This window comes from Mus pahari, chromosome 2 (genome assembly GCF_900095145.1).
Source record: "Mus pahari chromosome 2, PAHARI_EIJ_v1.1, whole genome shotgun sequence".
Classification (NCBI taxonomy): Eukaryota; Metazoa; Chordata; class Mammalia; order Rodentia; family Muridae; genus Mus; species Mus pahari.
This window is the reverse complement of record NC_034591.1, coordinates 58303482-58326226: the sequence shown is the minus strand read 5'-3', so window position 1 is coordinate 58326226 and position 22745 is coordinate 58303482. Positions and strand designations below refer to the sequence as shown.

Here is a 22745-nt window from a genome sequence, read left to right as displayed (position 1 = left end):
GAGAGAGAGAGAGAGAGAGAGAGAGAGAGAGAGAGAGAGAGAGAGAGACCTGAGCAAATTTTGCCATATTCCTATCTCACCAGTACCATCACCTCCCAATTCCCTTTTTGTACCCTTTTTTAAAATTTTATTTTATTTTATTTGCCAAAGGAAGATTTATGTTGTTAGGACCTTCCTTAAGTGAAAACCAGGACTGCTTCCATAAGCAAACCCAAACGATGATAAGTTCCATACAGTGACAGACTTAAGAGGCATGCATTAGAATCTCACCTCACAGCTGTGGTCCACAGCCACCGGTTTTGAGAAGACAGGACTCTCAAGGCACAGTGTAAAATGTGGTCTCTCTATAGAGCTGCCCGTGCCCTGGCTGATGGTTTGACCTGGTGGTCAGAGACTGGCTAATGAGACCTCAATCCTTTCTCAAAACTCATGCGGTAGCATAGGCGGGGTGAGCCACTGTGTCCTGTCCTAGTGTCACTGCCCCAAAGAACTGAGCTGCTCTGTGCTGGGCCTTGGGTTTAGTCCAAGCTGTGGTCATGGTTTGTCCTCAGGGAGGGAAGAAATGCAGGAAGGAAGGCCTGTGTAGCCCTCGGGGCTTGTACACCCAGTACATTGGGAATGGAAAGAGCTGCCAGGCTGGTAACTGCTCCCTCGGTGACTCTCTGCGTGTCCCAGATGCTGCGTGCCAGGCCATCATAGAGACCACCACCACCACATCCTGAGCCCAGGCACTCACAGCCTAGACAAGTTCAACAGCAGAAGCAAAAGTGAGTTAAGCATGTGCGTTGGGAAGAAGGGGCCCCTGTCAGAGGGTGCATCCCAGTTGAAATCTATCATTTCTATTTCAGTTACTCTGCTCACCACTGAGCTGTAGTTATGAACCAGATAGTATGGTTTCAGAGTGCCAAGTTGTTTCCTACAAAAGCTAGTTTGGAAACAAACTGAAACAAAACAAAAACTCAGGGTCCCTATAAGTAGGCTCTCTCTCTAGGGCGTCATAAACCAAGAGATGTGAGCATTACCCCATAGCCTAGGGACACAACATAGAGGTGCCTGAGGAAGAATGGGATGCAGGAGCCGCCAAGACATTGTCAGGAAAGCTTCGGGAACAGAGCCTGGCCAGCGACTGTGTTCCTCACTGGGTGCCCCCTTAAACCCCAACCCCACAGGAAAAGATTCAGTCAACACCCACTACAACAGAAGGTATGGGGCAGGCTGGGGTGGGCTGCATGGTCAGGAGGGACTGCCAAGGGAGGCCTAAGGCAGCCATCTTGTCTCAGGTCCCAGCTCTCTGACATCACACTTATAACCATTAAAGGATCTTGGGACACTGCGCTGCCTTTCCATGTGCACTGAGAATTAAAGACCCGGCCAAACAGAGGAGCCACAGTGTGAGTACTTTGTTTCTAGTGTAAAAGCAGAACAAAGCGATCAATGATGTCAGTGTGCCAGTTAAGTGGTTTTAATCATGAAATACTCCTGGGGTGGATGGCAGGGCTTTTTACAATATTGTTTATTTATCTAACTTTATCTAGACTAAGCTACTCCATCGACCAGAAAAACCGGTGATGATAGATGTTACATAAATAGATGGGCAGATGATAGGTTGACAGACAAGTGATAGATTGGTAGATGATAGCAATTAATTGAGCACAACACAACACAGAATTGTTACTTAAAGCATTATAAGGTTTTCCGTGATTTTTTTTTTCTTAACTCAATCGTGTGGTACTCAAGTGGGGACTTTGTAGATGACAACATCATTTTGCAATGTCAAGAGGTTGGATATCACTTGTGGAATGAGAAATGACACAAGTTATCGGTCCTTTGACTGCCACATGCACATGCATATGTGCACCTACAAACACTCACTCTTTTGTCCACATGCACACACACAAACACATGCACACACAGAGAAACATCCACACACACATGCACACACACAAACACATGCACACACACATGAATACACATAGACACATGCACACACACATGCACACACACACACCCACAGGAAGTTGCTTCATTGTATGAATACATTATACATTATAATTGTATTTAAGTGTTTTATCTTTATGTGTATGTGTGTGTGATCTTGCATGAGTCCATGTGCACCATGTGCATGCAGAACTCAGAAGAGTGCATGGGACATCCTGCAACAGGAATTACAGATAGCTATGAGCCACCGTGTGTATGCTGGGGAATGAACTTGGGTCCACAGGTTCTTAACTTCTGAGCCATCTCTCCAGCCCCTATGATTAGCTTTTTTTCTTTTTCTTTCTTTTTTTTTTTTTTTGTTGTTGTTTTTTTGAGACAGGGTTTCTCTGTATATACCTGGCTGTCCTGGAACTCACTCTGTAGACCAGGCTGGCCTGGAACTCAGAAATCTGCCTGCCTCTGCCTCCCGAGTGCTGGGATTAAAGGTGTGCGCCACCACGCCTGGCTTATGATTAGCTTTTTAAAAGCTACCTCTTGCACCTGGGCAGCTGATGGGTCAGCAGACAGTAGTCAGACATGGCACAGCCTATGTGCAGCCCTGACTGCACCTGGCTGATTCTAGGAGCCGAAACCATGAGTAAGGGAAGTGTCTAAGGACTCAAACCTCCCTCCAGCCTCCAACACTGAGCTCTGCAACCTCACTTAGAAAATGCCAAGGTAACAGGACCTTGGACAAGCAAAGGGGGCAGGGGACAGGAGGCAGGATGCAAAGCTTTGCAGAAGTGGAGAAGAATGTCGTCACCTTAGATCAGAAGTGACATCACCAAGGAGCCACTTAAAGGACCTTGTTCCTCCAAAAAAAAAAAAAAAAAGAAAAAGGTCAGGGCTGAGACCACGACCTCAGAAGCCATTTCTCGATGTCTGCCAATTAGCAGGCTAGCCACACAGATAACCAAGGCCTGAAGGTAGTGGCTTGTTTAGGTAATTGATGATGTTATCCTCACTGGGGAATCTTAGCACATCAAAAGCTGTTGAGAAGCCAAAATTCACCTAGAGTCTTTATTAATCACGTTGTCAAGCTCAACAAAGACCCTCTCACTTCACTAATAATCCCAGATGGATGAGGTAGCAGCCCTCAGTTAAATAAGGAAGCTATGGGGCTCTTAATGAATGTATCAAGGGACTCAGGCACACATTTCCACACGCTTTGTTTTCGTGAGAACAGTGGGAAGTGCAGATAGAGCAGGTATTTTCCAAGCTTCTCCAAGTACAAGGAAAATGGGTCCCTGACTCCCCGAAGTTCACGGAAAGAGATCTAGAGACTTTAGTGGGCCACAAGTAAGAGTGGCTTTGTCTGAGTCTGAGGAAGTTAGTCACAGAGAGTGACTCTGGTAGCTTCAACATTTCCTCCTGCCCTGAACTTGACTCTGCAAGACCAGCACAGTGAACTTCCTTCCCTCATGCTGCCGAGCCGGCCTTCTCAGGCAGCGCCTCAGAAGCCGGCCTCCTGACAAGTGTTTTCTGACTGTCCGATTCCAGGCCGTCTCTCCCAAGGTCCCGCCCATGCTCAGACAAAACCTCGTCCGGCCTCCTGAAAGGCTTCATGACACTTAACATTGTCCCTCTTTCCACCTTCCGGGGCTTTGGGCAGCTCAAGTGTCCTCTGACATCTTGTCACACCTCAGACGCCAACTCAGGATCCTGGGGGCCAAGTCAGTACCGCAGAACATCAACAAATGCCCAGGAGATGATGGATTCTCGAAGAGACAGGAAAAAGGCCTTTTCTATGAACAACAAATAGAGGATCCAAGGGTCCCTTGGGGCTTAAGGATGACGAATGTCTTCCAGCCTCATCCCTGTGAGACTGGGGCTATCTTGCGCATTTCTAGTTATACTGACCTGTTTCCTGCTCTGAGACCTAGACCCTTCTCCAAGGCCAGGGTGAAAGGGAATCAAGAGAGACTAGAACACATCTGAGGGAGACCCTCCCTCTTGGGGATGTGACCATACCAACCCTGCTCTTGGGATCCACACCCTAGCTGTCTATTCCCCTGCCTGCCCTTTCTGGGTGTGTCCACCCTACCCCTTGGCAAGTCTCACTTACTCTTTGGCTTCTGCTCCTTTTCGCTCTTTCCTGATCACTCAAAGGGCTTCGTGGCCTCCCCAGTGGAAAGGCTTGCTGGAGAAACTGGAAGTATATGGGACGTGCAATCCTGTCAGCATTCATGGCTTGTTGCATCTGCTCTCCCTCCAGCCTGGTGGGTTAGTCATCTGAAACTAATTCTATATTTTCATGAAATCCTTAAAGAACCCTAAGATGAGGTCAGGCAGGAGGGGTATCTGCCTCAGGTGAACTCCACCAGACTTAAGGGAGACCCCACAGAAACCTCCAATGTTCTGCTGATAAAAGAACCCATGATGAGTCTTCTTTGGACAGGGAGCACCTTGGAGTTCTTCCTAGGTAGGTGCTCATATCCTGCTCCCCCCATGAGTGGGATGTGCTCCCATCATGTCCTGTTAGGAAAGGAAAAATCTGAGTCTCAGAGACACGAAGTAAGCAGCCCAAGGACACACAGCTAGCAAGAAGCAGAACTAAGATTCAAACCCAGGCTGTCTGGCTGTAGAGTCTACACTGCTCTCTAGGACACTATTGTCTCCTGCTTTATATAAGTAATGAATGGAACCTCAGGCATCTCCAGGGATACAGCTACAGAAAGTCACACTGTTTCTGCTCTAGGTTAAAAGCCTGTGGAAGGAAAGCTATTATCACAAGATTATCACCCCCATAGGTCAGATCACCCACGGCACCAGTGGAGCCCAGACACTTGAAATCAGGACACAAACAGGCAGCCTGTGCAAAAGAGTTAAAGGAAAGTCCTTTGGCCAGTTGAGCTAGGCATCTCCAGCCATCCAAGATTGGTACAAGGAGGCATCTGTGATGTCATGGGTGCACAAAATGACTCCAAGTTCCTTTGTATCTATCCTAGTAGGCATCGAAAAAGCCTTTAATTCCAGCACTCTGAAGGCAGAGGCAGACACATCTCCATAATGTGAGTTCATGACCAGCCTGGTCTACATAGTGAGTTCCAGGACATCTAGGGCTACTACATACATCCTGCACTGTTTTTTTGTTGGTTTTTTTGTTTTTGTTTTTGTTTTTCTTTGCTACAATCCTTAACTATGTATCCAATGGCAAGTGGATAATGCAAGATTAAAGCCAACACCTGCAGCCTGACTTTACCAAACCTCACTGCCTATTGCTTGTCCATGTAGGTGGTCTAGTTCTCTGCCCTGCACCTTGAAATCCTTCCCATGGTTACAGCTTTTTGTCCTACTCCCGGATCCCCATCCAGCCCGTATCTTCCCACCTGTATCAGTGAACTACTGTTGACTGCTCCCCCACAGACCTAAGTGACTCAAACCAACACACATCTATATCTCATCATTTCTGGGAGGGTCCTGGAGAGTGGCAGGGTAGTTTGGAGTCAGGGTCTCCCAAAAAGCCACTTGAGCAGAGATTCTGTTGCTGCAATCACTTACATGCTGTTGGTGGGGGTTGCTAGTTATTTTGGACTGCTTCCCCTGATTAAACAGTCCTAGAGTGTAAAAGCCCAAGGTGGACGCCTGAATCTTTCATAACCTGCTCTTGGATGTGACAGGCTCCCGTTTCTTGAACCCACTCACTCCCCCTGGTATAAAAGGGGAGGAGATCATGCAAGGCGAGGCATCCCAGGGCAGGCCAGGGTCGGTCATGAGGGGCTAACCCATCATCTGCATCCCAGCAGCCGCAGATGCAAAGCGAGGGCATCCTCTTCCAGAGCCTCTGAGGAGCTTTTTCAGACAGCCCATTAACCCTGTCATGTCTGTGGCCATCCCCTCCCTCAGAGGTGTGACAGGAGGACACTTGCCATGTTTGCTGCTTGTTCTGTCCCAGGTGCAGCCCCGAGAACCATTGCATGCCACTACAGGACCAGCCCAATATGCTCAGCTTTTCCTAGAAAAGTAACATCAAGGGAACTTCAAAGTGGGGTGTATGGCCATGGACTTGAAGATGTCAGAGGTAATAACGATAGGGTAATAATAGCTGACAGTAACAAACTTTATAAGTCCAGCATAGTGCTGACCTGCAGGAGGAAATGATAAAACGTGAGAAAATTGTGTCCTGTGTTTTATATCCTGCTGTGTAGACCAGGCTGGCTCGAGTACACCATGTAGCCCGTAATGGTCTAAAACTCAAGGCAATCCTCCTGCCTTAGCCTCCCAGGTGCTAGGATCACAGGTTTGAGCCACCACTCCTAATAATATCCTGCCCCGTAATGTCCACCAACATCCTCACTATGCCGGCTATACAGAGAGGAAAGCTGAGAGTTAGAATGCAGCCACAGGACTGACGCCTTGGCCTATGGGCAGGCTGCAGGGAGCAGGGCCTTCAAGCCAAGCCTCTGCCACGCCTCAGCAGGCCTCCTGGGCTGAGGAATTGGCTTCTTCTTAGACATCCAAGTAATCACACACACTGGGGAGCTTAAAGCAACAGAAACCAACTGTCGCCCATTCTGGAGGCTGAAAGTAAAACTGAGAGCCGGCAGGGCCCAGTGCCGCTGAAGAGTCTGGGAGCAAGGGCCCAGTGCCGCTGAGGAGTATGGGAGCGGCCTTAACCTCTGCTTGCAGTTTCTGGAAGTTGCAAGTTGTTGGCTTTCTCTGACTTGTACATGTGAAGTTGTTGCTTCTCTCTGCCTCTGTCCCGTCTCCATACCCTCTCTGAATCTGTATCAGAATGTCCTGTAAGGACAACAGTCCTGGGTTTGGAGCCTCTCTAATCCATCTGCGCTGGATTACATCTACAGAGACCCATTTCCTAATATGGTTGCCTTAGGAGGTTCCAGAAGACATGAGTTTCAGGAGGGATGCTGTTTAACCTACTCCAAGGGCCATCCAAACTTGCAGTTAATTCACATGTGTACGTAGTGTATGTGTTTGGGTACGTTATTTGTGCAGTCTGTGCACAATGTGTGGTCATATGTGGTGTGTATTGTGTGTGCAGTGTATATGCATTTGATGTGTGTTATGTGTTATATATAAAGTGTATAATGTATATGTGTAGGGTATGTATATTATGTGTATAATATGTGTATAGTTTGTATGTAGTATGTTTGTGGTATGTGTGGCATGTGAGTATATTACATGTGTAATGTATATGGAATGTATGCTATGTGCATATATATATGGTGTGTATGTTACATATGTAGTGTCACTGTGGGGGGTATGGAGGAGTGGTTACTCTGTGGGGCAGGGGCAGGTGTGGTATGTATGTGCTGGTGTGGAGGCAGTACCCTTACTACCTCTAGGACAGACAGAGTTGGTGAGGCAGAAAGAAGCCCCACCCCAAAGCCATCTTATTCTGGGCTCACACTCAGTGTGCCACTTTTCCTGTTTTCTATTGGTTTTCCTGCATATTATTGACAACACTAACCTATATTCTAGGTAGCTTAGTCAGCGCTCTTTTAGAGGTAAAAAGACAATGGCGCCTCGTGTCTGATCCTGGATCACAAAGCTCCCGCTGCTCAGTCTCCCCAGCAGCTTCCCAGGGAGAAGGGACAACTCACATGGCAAGGACGACCATAAAGTGTGACAGGCGTCTTTTTTTATCTTTGAAACTCAAGTAAAATTCACAGTGTGCCACAGGCCTGAGACAAGCAGATGTCTCCTTTCTTCTGAAAGCCAGTAGCCGACACCCAGAGTTAGTTGCAAGAAATAAACATTTTACCCTTAGTGACCCAGGGTACTCTGGCACTGTTTGCATCTCAGAGAGTTCTTGGCATAACTACATCCATGCGTTCTCTGCGTGGTACAGAATGACATCCTCCACCACAGCTCACAGGTCAGCAAGGATGTGCACTGGCTGCCGTGTGTCAGACACAGTGAGCACGCTGCACCCAGGTTCCTCGGGCCCTCCACCTTCAGACGTGCCTCTTCTCTTCTGACTGTCCTAGCCTGGAGTTGAGAGCTCAGGAATCCCTGAAAGTATGCCCCATCCTCCATCAGCCAAGGCCCTGCCCTTTATCGTTTGTTTGGCTGGAAATTCCTAGGCCCAGGTCCAATCTGAGTCCTACACTGAATTCTGGACTGCTCCAGGATCTCTTGATGCCAGCTCGTCTCTCCACAGCCAAGGCCTACCGTGGCCCACCCTGCCAGTGTCTCGGCCGGCAGATTCCTCTTTGGTGTCTGGTTTACTGAGATTCACTATTTCCACTTATAATCAATATCCAAATGTCCATTAGTCTTAAGTAGGCTTTTTTTGTTGTGTTGTGTTTTGTTGCTGTTTTGTCTTTTGCCAGAGATAAGACTTAAAATGTGTAATCTTGGACTTGGAACGAGGGGTGTTTGAATGCTGTCAATTCTTCAAGAGTTTTCTGTATCAAATTATACAGCAGCATTCTTGGCTCAATTAGAGCCGGTGCCTCCCATTACAGGGTGGAGTCTTTTTCCTCAGCTCATAAGGCAGTTCTGAATCACAACCTCCTCCATGTTGCTGTCTCTTCTTCTGTGTTCTGCATCCTTGCAATGGCCCAGGGCAGGCCTCCTCAAACCTCAGCCCTCAACCACATAAAGCAAACACTCCCCACTCTCAATACAGAACTCCAACCAACACACACACCATGGAAAGGCTAAATGTGATTGTGACTGAGTTCGGGGTGGCTTGTTACACAGCACTAGCTGACTGATACAGCTACATTCACTTACTTTCTCTGGACTTTCATTTCTGCATCTATGTAATGGGACCACTGGATCATAATCAATAAACCCAACTTTTTTACTCATGATGCACAAATAATGGCTGTGCTATGTGTCATAGTGGCTATGACACATGACACTAAACACACTAGAGACTAAGACTGACAACATTAGTGATAGAGAAGGACAGGAAGGTTTTAACTGAGGTTATGAACTTGAGACATATTGGTGTTCTTAGAGTGAGTTGTTACAGTGGGAAATGAAGTACCCCTGTAAATCTGCCGTGGTCTGAATGTCCTGCATAGGCTTGGGTACCTTGACCCTTGGTGACGCTGTCTGGGGAGGCTGTGGAACCTGTAGAAGGTGGAAGTACAACACAGGGACAGGGGATAGCTTACTGGTTTACCCCACCTCCTCTTGGCTTTCACCATTCCCTGCTTATGGTTGAAGATCTGAGTTCTTAGCTTCCTGCTTCAGCTGCCATGCTTGTCTCCCAACCAGGATGGACTCCCTCTCAGGAACCGTAGACCAAAACAAACTCCATCCCAGAAGTAGTTTTTGGTCATGGTGTTTTATCAGAGCAGCAGAAAGTAACTAATACAGAGATTGGTGCCAGAACTGTGAAGTATGGCTAACACAGACCTGGCCACATTCTTTTGGGCAAGATTGTGGAAGGAGTTTGGAACTTTGGGCAGGAAAAGCTATTGAGCGCTTAGAGTTTCCTAGGCCTTTCGGTAGAAGCTTGTAAAAGAATGCAGCAAGTGATGCAGATGGTGAAGCCCTGGCTTGTGAAATTTGCCAGAGGAAAGTTTGAGGGTCTTTAAAGGACTCTATCAGGGCCATTTGTGTGATCTATTTTAATTAATAATAAGTGGCTTCTGGTGGGCTGCAGCTGAAGAGTCACCTGTTAACAAGAGACTAGCACCACTGAAGTCTGTGGAGCTTTTTCATGATCAGTGATTGATGTAAGGTCTTGCCCACTGTGGGCGGTGTCAGCCCTGGGCAGGTGGTCCTGGGTAGTATAAGAAATCAGGCTGAGCAAGCCATCAAAAGCAAACCAATAAGCAGCACTCCGTGGGCTCTGCTTCGGTTCCTGCCTGCAGGGTCTTGGCCTGCTTGAGTTCCTGCCTTGATTTCTCACCATGATGGTCTGCAACCTGCAAGCCAAACAACCCCTTTCCTCCCCACAGGTTGTTTTTTGCTCAGTGTTTTATCACAGCAACAGGATCCAAACTACAAAAAGAGCTGAAAGGGAAGTTGGCAAGTTGGAGGTCGGGTGGGGTCCTCTCAAGCCACTTGGCTGGCAAGGCAAGGAAGAATGGAGTGGTAGTGGGTAGAGTATACAGTCAAGAAAGAGATGGGTAAGTGGTTGGCTGTGGGTTTGATTGATTAACTGGCTGGTTGTCTGGTTTATGTACCAATTGGCCACGCACCATTTACTTTTCTCAACCCCAAAGGCAAGACAACCAGCGACCAATGAAAGGACGATGCCATGAAAGGGGAAGGTGCTCCTCCCTTCCAGTCAGGTGATGAATGTAAACTTGACACGGGGAAACTTGAACATTTTCTGGGACTCACACTGAGTGGGGGAGTTGCTTTGCAGAGCAGTTTTTCAAGACATGGATTTTGAATTAACTGAGAGCTGATGTTGTTTTGTATAGTCACCAGTGGGTTAATAACAGCACATGCTGTTGGTGTAAAGCATCACTTTCGAAGAGATGGGGACTTATAGCCACCTCCTCTTCACCATATGGAAATGAAAGGTTCAAAGCTGGTTGGGATGCTCGGGACTGCCTTTCTTGAGAGAGAGAGAGAGAGAGAGAGAGAGAGAATGAATATGAACATGCACACTTAGGTAAACTGAGGCACAGTGTCTTACTTAGATTGCTAAGGTCTGAAGGTCAGTCAGGAATTGAACCCAGGTCATCCACAAAGCCCTAGCTCTGAGCCATGATAAAAAGTGGGGAAAGCAGGTAAAAGTGCGATGTCTGTGAACTGGCAAGCTGCTAGGTCACTTGAGAGTGTACTCCTAAATGGACCCAACTCCCCACTCTGTCCCCTGATGGTGCCTCACATCTTTTCTCTAGTAAGTAGAGCAGAGATGAAGTCAATCTGCACAATAATGCAACCTGAATTACAATGGAAAAGTCTCTTCAGATCCAGAAGAAATCTCATCAAATGGAGGTGGCGGCTGGTCCCAGTTTTGCACAGCCACACTGAGTGTGATTCTCTAGGATGACAGCTGGGGAGTCCAAGAACAGTGACCATGTACAGGGTGTTCATGTATGTTCCCACAAAGCCCTATAAGTTGTGTCTTCCCATTCAACACAGTCAACCAGACCAGATGCCTTCTGCACAATAGGAGTGAACTGAGTGCTTGGCCCCAATACTGTGTATTCCAATACAGTGAGTAATGCCTGACCCTGCCTGGGGGACCCACCTGCAGATGGGGAAGCTGCTGGGTAATCAGGGAGAGAGGTGATAATGTGTGAGTGAGGAGACAAGAGCCCAGGAATGCAAATGATGAAGCTGTCCACGGAGTGAAGAGCTGAACTTCCCACCAACGGAAGGGGAACAGGCAGGAAGCCATGATGCATGGGGTACCTGAGAGTAAGAGTGAGAACAGCCAAGATGTGTCAGGAGATGCCCCAGCAAGGACAGGTCTCCAGGAGCCCTCAGGAACCAGAGAGAGTGAAGTTGAGAGAAAATGGCCCAGGGCAGGGTTTTTCCACACTGAGGTATAGTTAGCTGCCTGTAGGGTCTCTTCACTGCAGGTGCAGAGTGAATTTGAGGAACTGGAGACAGGGCAAGCAGGGTAGGGGGCTCCCCCAATCTCAGATGCTTCAGAAGTCCTCAGCTGTAGGAGAGCAGATAGAGAAGAAGAGATGGGTCCTGGGCCACCTAGGAATCTAGCCTGGCTGGATTGATGACTATTTGGCTGTAGGAGTCAGAGATGGGGGCAGAGGCGGGGGTTAGGGGGAGACAAGACAGAATCCCAGAGAACCAGTGGGTGGCCAGGTAGGAATTGTGAGTATGCAGAGAAGTGAGGGCTATTGAATCTTCTCTAACCCACGGGGAAATGAGAAAGAAAGTATGACCTGCCCAGCATCACTCTGCAGGAGATTATTGGTCCCTAAGTGAAAGGGCTGGCTGCTTCCCAGAGCGCAACACTTTTCCTGAGAACTTTCCATCCTCAGCCTTCCATTGTTCAGGGGCTTTGGTCACTACAGTGCCTTGGGGGGGTGTGTGTGTGTGTGTGCTCAGAAAGGGTTAAAGGGTATAACTGATTATACTCCCCTCTTGGTGCTTTGCAGCCTGTGGCCCACTGCTTATTGATTAGTGAAGGGGGGGTGGTATGTGAGGTATTTTCCACATCTCAGGGAGCCTAATGTAAATTGGGCATTTATTGACAATTCGAGGGTGCAGGTTAGCTAAAATGTCAAGTCTTTTTTGCTCAGGAGCCGAATGATAACTTGGCCCACTGATGCTGGCTTTCTCATTGATCAGCTCTGCTCCTTGGCAGAGCGTCCGATTGGCTTGCATCTGAATAATTACGATGGGAAAGATCAATCAATCTCTACATAAATACACATTGTGGTGGGGACAACAGAGCACTGGGCCTGTGGGGACAGTCATATCAACAGTGGATGTTGGTGAAGAGTTTAGATGCTGTTGCTCTAAACGGCTGGGACTGGTGATCAATAGGACAATGTAGAGCCATGCCTGCCCTTTGATGCCTCTGTATGGGTACTTAGATGCCTTTTCTCCCCTCCCAGGGGACCAGGGTGCCCTCACTCCCGCCACCTCCACCACTAACTGACTTCATCTGCATCCCCTCCAGCCCACCTTTCCTACTCTTGTCCTCTCCTTTCTAATGGTTCATCTCCCTAAATCTGTGGGACTGCTAGCCACGGCATACCCATCCACAAAGCAGACCGGCGCAGTCCAGGAAACCTTTGGCATTCAATGCTTGAAGGAACAGAGAATGTATTTACTCTTTCAAGTAGAAGACATAAGCAAGGCAGTCTGCCAGGTGCTGAAAATACAATGGCTTTAGTGGGCACACAGGAGAGAAACTTGCCCCATCCTCCCCTGCATATGCAAGTGCACACCTGTGCACATTCGGCCATAGGCATGACGGTATCCCACGAAGCAAGGGTGCTGTCCCAGTTAGTTGGACTATGGCCTAATAAACAGAAATGGGTGAGCGTTGAAGGTGATAGTCACTCCAGAGTCTGGCCTGAGTTCCAGCTTACTGACCCACCAAGAAGTGAAGCTATAAACGCCTACCACCATGGGTGAGGTGCCCCTATGGCTCCATGATGGAGGAGTCATGAACCAAAAGAAGCCTCTCACCCACCTAAATGCCACTGTGAGTTATCTGGTCACACTACATAAGACCGACTGATGGCCCCGCTTCAAGATGCTACCATAGCCTGGATTCATAGGTGCTACCAATGGCCTGGATTCCTTCCCAGAGAAGGGAAGCAAGGATGGAGGATTGTCTCAGTCAGTAAAAGGCATCCCATACAGCAGAAAGACCTGAATTCAGATTCCCAGCATCCATGTAAAAAAGCCAAACATGCCGGCATGCATCCGTAATCCCAGCACTGGGAGGAAGCAGAGACAGCGGGATCCCTGGTGCTTGCTGGCTAGCCAGCCTACCCAAGGTGAGCTTCAGGTTCACCCAGTAAGAGTCTGTGTCAAAATGATGATGATGGTGATGGTAGTGGGGGTGGGGTGGTGGTGGTGGTGGTGGTGATGTAGAGTGGCTGGGGAAATGGCTTAGCAGTTAAAAGCATGTATTGCTCTTGTAGAGGACCCCGGTTCAGTTCCTAGCACCCACGTCTAGAGTCTCACAGCTGCCTGTAACTCTAGCTCCGAGGAATTCCGTGACCTCCTCTAACTTCCTAGGGCATCTGTCAATACCACCCAGGTACATACATGGATGTACCTTCATTTTTAAATGAAGGTAAATACCTAATGTTGGCCTTTTGCCTTCGAACTCACATGTGTGTACAAACACACACACACACACACACACACAGGGAGGAAGGGAGGGAGAGAGGGAAGGGAGAGAGAGAAAGAGAGAGAGACCACAAACAATGAGAATATTGCCATAGTTTTCTAAACAAAATCAGAAACAAACCTCATCTGCCCAGTGAATGTGGCTGTCCCCTGGAATTCCATCCTCTACGCCTGGTTCATTTGCCTCCATGAGCAAATAGTGCCCAGGGCTTTATTATTGATAATCACCTTTTATTTGGATTGCAAATACTATTAGCCAGTTTAATTACCTATTTGCCAAATTGGGAGCTATTTTTAAGGACCAATTCACTGGACAAAGATGCTTTGCCCGAGGGCTTCCCAGAGCCCACACCTAGACACCCCATGCCTCCCGCAGCAGAGTCCTAAGGACACAGTTTCTGATTGTGGCAGCTCTGCAGTGAGGTCTCAGCCTGTGAGGGGAATGCCTCTGAAGGTCATAAAATGCATCTGGCTGGGTACGTTCTGGTGCGTATGCTAAAATAATCAGTCACGTTGCTTTACAGTCACACCTCGTACTCCCGTTCTGGAAAATCAATAAAGTGAGAAGGACAGAGCCACCGTGCATGACTATTGAGAAGAGAAAACAAAACAAATAGCCCATAATATTCTGTGGAAATAGTCCTGAAGGAGGGACCTAGTCCTCATAAGCAGGCTTCATTTTTATCTCCACACTCATCAGTGCCTTATTAAACTGAAGTACCCAGGCACAGATGCAAAAAAATCAGAGCAAAGGAGCAGGGTTCGTCAGTCTCTGTGTGCTCCAAGGCACTGGGAATTATCCACGGCTTTTGAAACGTGTTCTTAAACTGTCTACTATGCACAGTCCTAATGTGCTTTCCACTGACTCATGTCGCCTCTGATGGGCCCTAGCTGGGATCCTGCCCTGCCTGCAAGGCTTTCCCTCCTCGCCCACTCTGTCCTTCCCTGCGTCAGCTAAAGGTCCGTCTGCTGCCAATATCATGTCTGACTGGTAGGTGACTCAGAACAACTGACAGAGCTGGAGATATAGCTCAGTTGAAAGGCCCTAGGTTTGATTCCCCAAGACTGTGTATAGCCAGGGATAGTGGTACAAGGTCGTCATGGTGGCAGCACTTAGAAGATAGAGAGAGGAAAATCAGAAGTTTACGATCATCCTTGACTACATGGTGAGTTTGAGCTATATGAGACCCTGTCTCAAAAACCAACCAACCAACAAACCAACAAACAAAGCAGGCCAGGCATGGTATAGTACATGCTGCTAATCCTAGCACTCGGGTGACAGAAGCAGTAGGACCTGTGAGCTTGGCATTTCCCAGTCCATAGCCGCATGAGCGCTCGCTCACACGCATGCGCGACAGCCACAATCCGCCAGCGTCCACCCAGAGCATGCTTAAGCAGTTGCTTTATGAGCGTTCCCAGTCCAAGTTCCAGGACAGCCAGGGCTACATGTGAGACCCTGTCTCAAAAACAAAACAAAAACAAAAACAAATAAAAAGAAAAATAGCAACAGTAACAGCAAAAGGCTGGGGGTCTGGAGAGATGGAACAGCTGTTAAGAGCACCAGCTGCTCTTCCAAAGGACAGGGGTTCAATCCTCAGCACCCTCAAGCCACTCACTACGCCCTGTAACTCCAATTCCAGGGAATCTGACGCCCTCTACTGGCTTCCTCGGGTGCTGAATGCAGATGTACACAGACATATACGTGTAAAACACTCATAAACAAAGAGTTTAAAAAGAAAAAAAAAAAGCTGGGAAAGAAGAGACAGTCATTCACAAAGCTCCAGCAGAGGCCCCCACTGCTTCTGGATTGTATTTCCAGGCTTCCATGGCATTTTGTAAGGCCCAGGAGCTACCAGTTTGGATGAGTAGGAAAACCGGACAAAAGAAAGAATCATCATTTGTGGGTCACGTGGGGATTAGCTAATTTTGCAGGGGCAGTAGCTAGGTCCACTTAGACATACACCAAGCAACACCAAAGCCATGGAGTCCAGATCCAGAAGGCTTAGCTCGTTTCTTTGCCGCTGGCTTCACCACGCCCAAGTGCTTTGGTGGCATCCCCGTGTGATGGCAGGGCCACTCACACGCTCTCAGGCTACCACTTCTGCCACCTTACTGCGAAAATATTGTGCTTGCGGCTCCTCTGATGTCGAACTTGGAGCCAGAGCTCATTGTGGACCCTAATTTTACCACTAAACTCCATAGGTTTCTCATCCTGTAAGGAACAATACACCAACTCTTAGAACCCCAGGGTCTAAAACGGGTCATTATAATCTTTTAGCCTCTCTGTAGTAATCTTCACTTTCTACCAGCCCACAAACACACCCAGTCATCTTTCCCAGGGGAAGGACTTGACTTTCCCTCCCACCATGGCCACGCACAGCATTACTTCATCAAATGAATGTGGGAATGCCGGAGTACATGAAGTTGGATAGGCCTTTTTTCCTGTAGAATTTTCCAGGGCCCTTGATCTTCTATGAATCTCATAGAAGGGTGGATCTATCTTAAACCTAACATTCCAAATATCCTTATGAACAAAACCACTGGGAAGTGGCCAATTACAGTCTGTGGATACTGATGTCATGAGCCTCGACATCTTTTCCTCCTTCCTTTGATTGTATCAGAAATCACAGGTGTACCTTGGTATCCACCTGGCCTGATTTTCAAGAACCTCCAGCTGACATCAAAACACAAGATTCTCTAGTTCCTTACAAAAATGATCCAGGCTTCCCAGCACTTGGGAGGCAGAGGCAGGCAGATTTCTGAGTTTGAGGCCAGCCTGGTCTACAGAGTGAGTTCCAGGACAGCCAGGGCTACACAGAGAAACCCTGTCTCAGAAAAACAAAAATAAATAAAAAATTCTAGGCTTTGTATATAATCTGTACACATCCTGCTGTGTGCTTAAATCACCTCTAGGTGACTTATACTAGCCCATATGATGGGAGGACAGGCTAAATATCGTTAGGGAAAGACCGCAAGGCAAAGTCTGAACATGCACAGTACAGGTGCGAGCATCAGGGTCAGGCTTCGTCATGTGCAAATGATATACCAGGCAAGTAAGCTCAGTCCAGTGGTGGGCGGAGGCTGAGGAGCCGTGACATGGCAGGAAGGTTCAGAAGTACCAGAGCATCATCACTTAGTGCTGGTGGATCCAGTGTAGTGTCTGGGTGTGGCCAAGTTAAATTTGCTTCCTGGGGTTTCCACCATCTTTGTTTCATTTTGTTTTAATATTTTAATATGAGGTTGGTCAAACTCATGAGCACAGACCTGCACGTGTGGACCGCGGACCATAATACTTCCTGACTGTGCTGTCTCCGGGTTTCTTATCTGGTACCCACATTCTACCCCAGTAGCTTATCTTAAATATGTCCTGGCTGTAGATAAGACTCTAGAATTGGAACTCGTTCTCCCAGACGGCAAGCAAACTCTCTTCTAAGAAACTTCTGAGCACAGGGGTGGGGTTTTCCACGATAGTCTCGAGTCCTAACAGCCCTCAAACAAGTTTTAATCTAAACTAGTCCTAGCGGCGTTTATCAGCACACCACCCCACTCAGATTTGTGTGAGCCAGCTGGACTGGCTCAGACCTCTGGACCCTGGAGCCAAAGCTTCAAGCGCAGCCTGGCATCAGGGTCTTTCACCTTAGACCCTTCCCTCACAGCCTTCATATGTGAGCCGTCTTCATACCGCCTTCTATGCCGCGCACACCTTCCACCTTAGACCCTTCCCTCACAGCCTTCATATGTGAGCCGTCTTCATACCGCCTTCTATGCCGCGCACACCACCCTTCCAGTCCCCCTACATAAAACTGTGACACCTCGGGTTCTCTACCCCACCATGCCCAAAGTACATGTCTGCGTCCTGTGTCACCCTGTACTCGGTGAAAGGAGCAAGTTCCCACTCTTTTTTTTTTTTGGCTAAGTATTCACACTCCTTTAAGAAATAGGAAAACTATAGAAAGACTAAAAGAAGAAGAAAAAGAATCTCCCCTAAACTCATTGCTAAAAGAAGCCTCTTATTAATAGTTGGGCTATTTCTTCACACTCTTTCTAACGGGATAAAGAAATCTTTATCTACCCAGATGCCAGGCCTGAGGTACTGCTTGAAAGTTGAAACACTTAGCAGTACTTAAGCAATATTCACCTCACTTACTTCTTGGAGTAAAAGTTTCATGAAATGATGTTCTTCCCCCAGCCCTGACATCTCAGTGATGGGTTTGAAACCCAGGGTTTTGTTTGTGCTACACAAGCCCTCCATCACTACGCTGTATCACCAGAAGAAACATTTTAATCTAACAGGGTAAATCAATGGCTTAGTGGGCAAAGAGCTTTCAGGGGAATATGAAGAGCTGAGACCCCTAGCACTGAACATAAGAGAACTGGTGCGGAGGCTGACCAGGCTGAGTAAAAGACCCTGTCCCAAAGTTACCAATGTACACACACACACACAATTTATACAGTGTGCTAATTACCATGACATAAGCTTCATATCCTTGCCACTAATATAATCAATGTCCCCAGCTCTATCCCCAGTCCTAAGTTGAAGCAGCCCCCCACCCCACGATGCCCCAGATGACTCCACTCAATCAAGTATCATTTAAATGAACATCATTGAAAAGTTGTACCAATTCAGTTTGGGGGAAATGATCAAAAAAAAAAAATCACACCTGGCTTATAGCAGTCTCTCTTGGATAAAATGGATTTATTTTTGTCTTTCCTCCAAATCCACTCATATACTTAATAGTCATTTGCTTGTTATTACTACGGTCTCTGCTCTATAAGGTAGGTGGGGCAGTAAAAGCCACGCAGCTGACATCATTATAGAGGTAGGCACCACACTGCCTCACCTGGCACACGTGAGGTCTTTGGGAAGCAAGAGAGGCTCGTGGCAAACGGTTTGGATCTCACAGCCATGAAGTCTAACAGAAGGCCAAGGGAGAACAGACTGGCAGAGACTCGGGGCCTTCTGCCAGCATTTATTAGACATCTATGTGGCAGGCATTGTGAGCATAGGAGACGGGATGAAGAGGCTGCTAAAAGCAGAAGGGGGCTTCTCAGTGGCTTGGAGGAAGAAAGGAAATACTCCAGAAAGAACACACCCCCAAGCTTAGTGTTGAAGGAGGGAGCAGAGGGACAGGTTTTCTAAGCAAGGAGACTGGTCGTGTGCAGCATGAGACACTCAGCACTGCGAGGTTTGGTGTGACCAATGCACAGGGTGTTGGGAGAGAGACACTGGGGAGATGGAGCAGAGAGGCCAAACTGGGAATCTGGAGCTGATAAATAAGGACTTGTCAAATTGACGTCATGCAGCCAAACATTAGCAGTGTTTGCACGCCATGAGCTTGATGCTTCTGGAATCACAATGAGAAAGGAAATCCTGCACAGGGCCTTGAAGAATTCACAGACTTGAGGTGACAAGATCCAGGGTCCCTGGTGCTTTTATCTGCTCAGCAGTTAGACTCTCGGTTGCAGTCTCCCTGGACTGATGGAACACCTAAAGGGGGTCAGTTAGGGCCACATGACCCCCTTGAGTCATGGGCTACATATGGTCAAGGATATCTGTGAATTCAGCCCAACAGGAAAACATTAAACTCACTTAAAACATGAGACTTTTTGTGTGTGGTTTTCTTTTGTAACGGAATTGCATAGTTCTCAACTGTGAACTTTATAGATGATGACATTTTGTGCCAGATACCAAAAGGCTAGCCACCCCTGGAAGACAGCCCAGTAGGACAGACACATCACTCCCTACACTCTTGGATCTAAGATGACTGTGATGGTCTCTCTATACCTCGGGTTCCTGGCCTTTGACCCCCATCCACTAGAGACACAGCCCCTCCCACCCATATAGAGCCGCTCACAGGAGATGTAGCCTGAGGGTGGGAAGCCCTACCCAAGCCAAGTTGGGGCTGCTTCTAATGGCTGCCTAAGTCTTGCCTGGAATAGGAACATAAGGAACCCAAGCATGGCTGTTATTAAGCCGGGCGTAGGCAGACATACAAGGGTACCGTGACCGCAGCCACACTCGCTGATGCTTCCTCCCCTTACCTTGGTAGGCACTAAGCTCACGCCTCACCCCACCCCTACCACAGCCATGTCTCCCCGTCCCTGGCTCATTTGATCCAAATCTCCCATTCCCTGACCTTATACTCGGGCCTCCCACCGTGCTGGCACACATTAACAAGTCGATAAATATTTCTGTGATAACAAATGGAAGCTAACTGTTACTTCCCAGTCACCACCTGTGCTCCGAGCCTCTCTCTCCTCACTCAGTGTCTTTGAACCCAGTTATTAATAGGGCCTGGGAGTAGATTACACATGCACAGCTGCCTTGCCGGGTGGCGTGTCCATGAGTCTTTGCGGAAAGCTGGTTGGGAACACCCGGCTACGCAGCTTATCAGGCAAGACACGGGCCCTCTCCGTGATCAGAGCAGTGGTAACGTATGCGAGCCCACTCAGTGGCTCATCAAACATTTATTGAGGCCTTGCTATACGTCAGGCGCAGAGCTGAGAGTTAAGGATTCAGAAATGAAAAAGACACAGAGAGGGGATGTAGAAATGCATATAAGTGGTTACTGATGCTGCAGGACTACCTGGAAGGCTCAGGTGCCTAAGGTGTTGAGCGTCACAGAACATAGCTGATGAAGAGAAAGTAATATTGATAAGCATTTCTTTTCTTTTCTCTTTTCTTTTCTTTTCTTTTCTTTTCTTTCTTTCTTTTCTTTTCTTTCTTTCTTTTTTTTTTGTGAGACAAGATGTTATGTAGTCTGGGTTGGTTAAGGATGATTGAACTTCTCATCTTCCTGCCTTTACCACACACTCCCTCCCCCTCCCCATCCCAGTTCTGGGATTACACGAAGATTAATGTCACTAAACCCAGTGTGTATGGTACTAGGGATCCACCCCCAGGGCTTTGTGCATGCAGGCAAGCTCTCTATCACCTGAGCTATAGCCCTAGCCCATAATCAGAACATTAATAAGAAGTGAGAAGACACATAGCAAACCACTGAAGATGTCTCTTTTCCGGTGTGGGGGTTTAAACCTAGGACTTTGCACACACTACTCATGTGTTCTTCTTATCCTTCCCCACCCACAATCACACTTTCCTCTGCTTTTAGTAGGAGGAAATTATAGTGGTAGACATCTATTATGCACCTACTGCGTGTCACATGCTTGATTTGGATTCCACAGAGACTGAGAACACATTGAAGTGGGTTTTAGGGACTGGGGCAAGGGGATACCCTTTACTCTTGTTTTCACACGTGGCTGGATTTAATGCCAGATAAGCTATGCTGAGACAGAAAAGTTCAAAAAAATAATTAAACCAGTTAAAAACTAAAAGAGCACTGGGCCCGATGCTGGGCTTCAGAGCCAATTTCCAATAAGTCATTTCATCATCAGAGAACATCAAACGCGCATTCCACTTTCAGCTATGCAAATTCCAAAAGAATAATACCTCACATTTGCATAATGCTTGATGTTTTTCAAAGTGCCTCCCCAGTTATTAATCTACGGGAGGCTTTATTACCACTAGAAACATAAATTGAAACTCTCTTCCAGCTCTCTTTTTTTTTTTTTTTTCCACTTTTCCCTCAAAACCCAGAGACAACCTAAATCCAAGTGTTTGGGAATCCATGGGCAACTCCAGGAAATGTAAAGACCCCGCTGGATAGACACAAATGTAGCTCATTGTGAGGTCTTTCCTTCACAGTCACCACTGGGGCCAGCTTTTAAAATACAAGGTCTGCTGTTGAACTAACAAACCCACAGACAGCAACAGTGTATGTAGCCCAAGTTTAAGATTCCTTCTGGGTCCCCAGCTTCATTGTCACCACACCTGGCTTTTAATTTGGCACCCATCCCCTTCTACCACATATTAGAAAATTGGGAAATTTATTCTACCACTTTGTCCTTAAACCTGCAGGCATCTCTGTCTCGAGCAAAGTTTGTTTGCCAAAGAGCTTCCATGTCTTTATCTTGATGTGAGCCAAGAGGCTGAATTCGTTGCAAACTCAACATGAAATGATTTCAGAAAACAAGGTGAGCGGGTACGGTCAGGGTTGGAGAAAGCCCTTCTAGCCATCCCCGATGCCTTTCCAATCCGCTTCTTTTTCCATTTCTTTCAGACTTAATTGTGTGTAGCGTTCCCAGTCACCGAGTCTCCAGCATTTCCTGACACTTGAATCTCATGCATTTTAGCAAAAGATTAACCTGGCTGTTTGCTTTTAATTCCGAAGCCGTGTTAATACTCAACTCCCTCTAGATTAGACAAGAAGAAAAACACACGCCCGCATACCCCACCTGGCACCACAGGCTCCCGGGCTGACATTTCTAGTGTCACAGTCCCTGTGGTTGGCCACACTTACCATTTCAGGAGGGCCAAGAGAGCCACGAACAGAGTCACAGTCACTACGGTACCACTGACTTCAAACTTGAGAAGCCCCAACACTTCCATTTTTCCTCGGAGACCCCAGAGGGGTGGTCCTCAGGAGGAAAGAGGGGGTTGTTCTCCTGCCCTTAGAGGAGTTCTGATCTGTATGTAGGTGGTGGAGAAATTGGTAATCAGCAGCACATCCCATCAAGTGAGTCCCCCAAAAGTGCTCTTTCTTAAAGTGTGCCTTTCTTTATAAAGAGGAAGGAAGCAGAGGGAGAAACAGAGGGTTTCAGGGCAGTGAATCAGCAACTTTATTTTCTTGATGACTGTGTTGTCAATAAACATTTATGTTAGCTTCCCCAGAAACAGGAGCAGACAGACGGGCCTCGTGGTCATCAGGAAGTAAAATGGTTGCTAACCATTGACTGCTCCTCAAATAAGCATTCCTCAGAGAAAGACCTCCTGCAAGATTTGCCTCTCTACACCTGTGTCAATCTGCACTTCAGTGGTGACATAGACCAGGGCATTCTGAATGTCCCATGGATTCCTGGGGGCCAGGTGGACAGCATCGTCTGCTTTGTAGCCAACTACCTCCCAGTGCATTGGTTATCGGATGCAAGCTCCTGACTGAGAGGAGAGGCATGCTCACAGTATCGGTGCAGACCGTGGATCTTGCCTT

At 47.5% G+C, this 22745-nt stretch overlaps 1 protein-coding gene across 1 annotated transcript in view; it reads right to left on the bottom strand.

Annotated features, from left to right (window-relative positions):
• The window catches only part of Tbxas1 (thromboxane A synthase 1), a 165139-nt gene extending 142829 nt beyond the window's left edge, over positions 1-22310 (bottom strand). Inside the window, exon 1 of the mRNA XM_021191345.1 lies at positions 22059-22310. Within this exon, the coding sequence (XP_021047004.1) occupies positions 22059-22147 (89 nt within the window). The 5' untranslated portion in view covers positions 22148-22310. The remainder of the gene's footprint in view (positions 1-22058) is intronic.
• Positions 22311-22745: the final 435 nt, after the last annotated feature.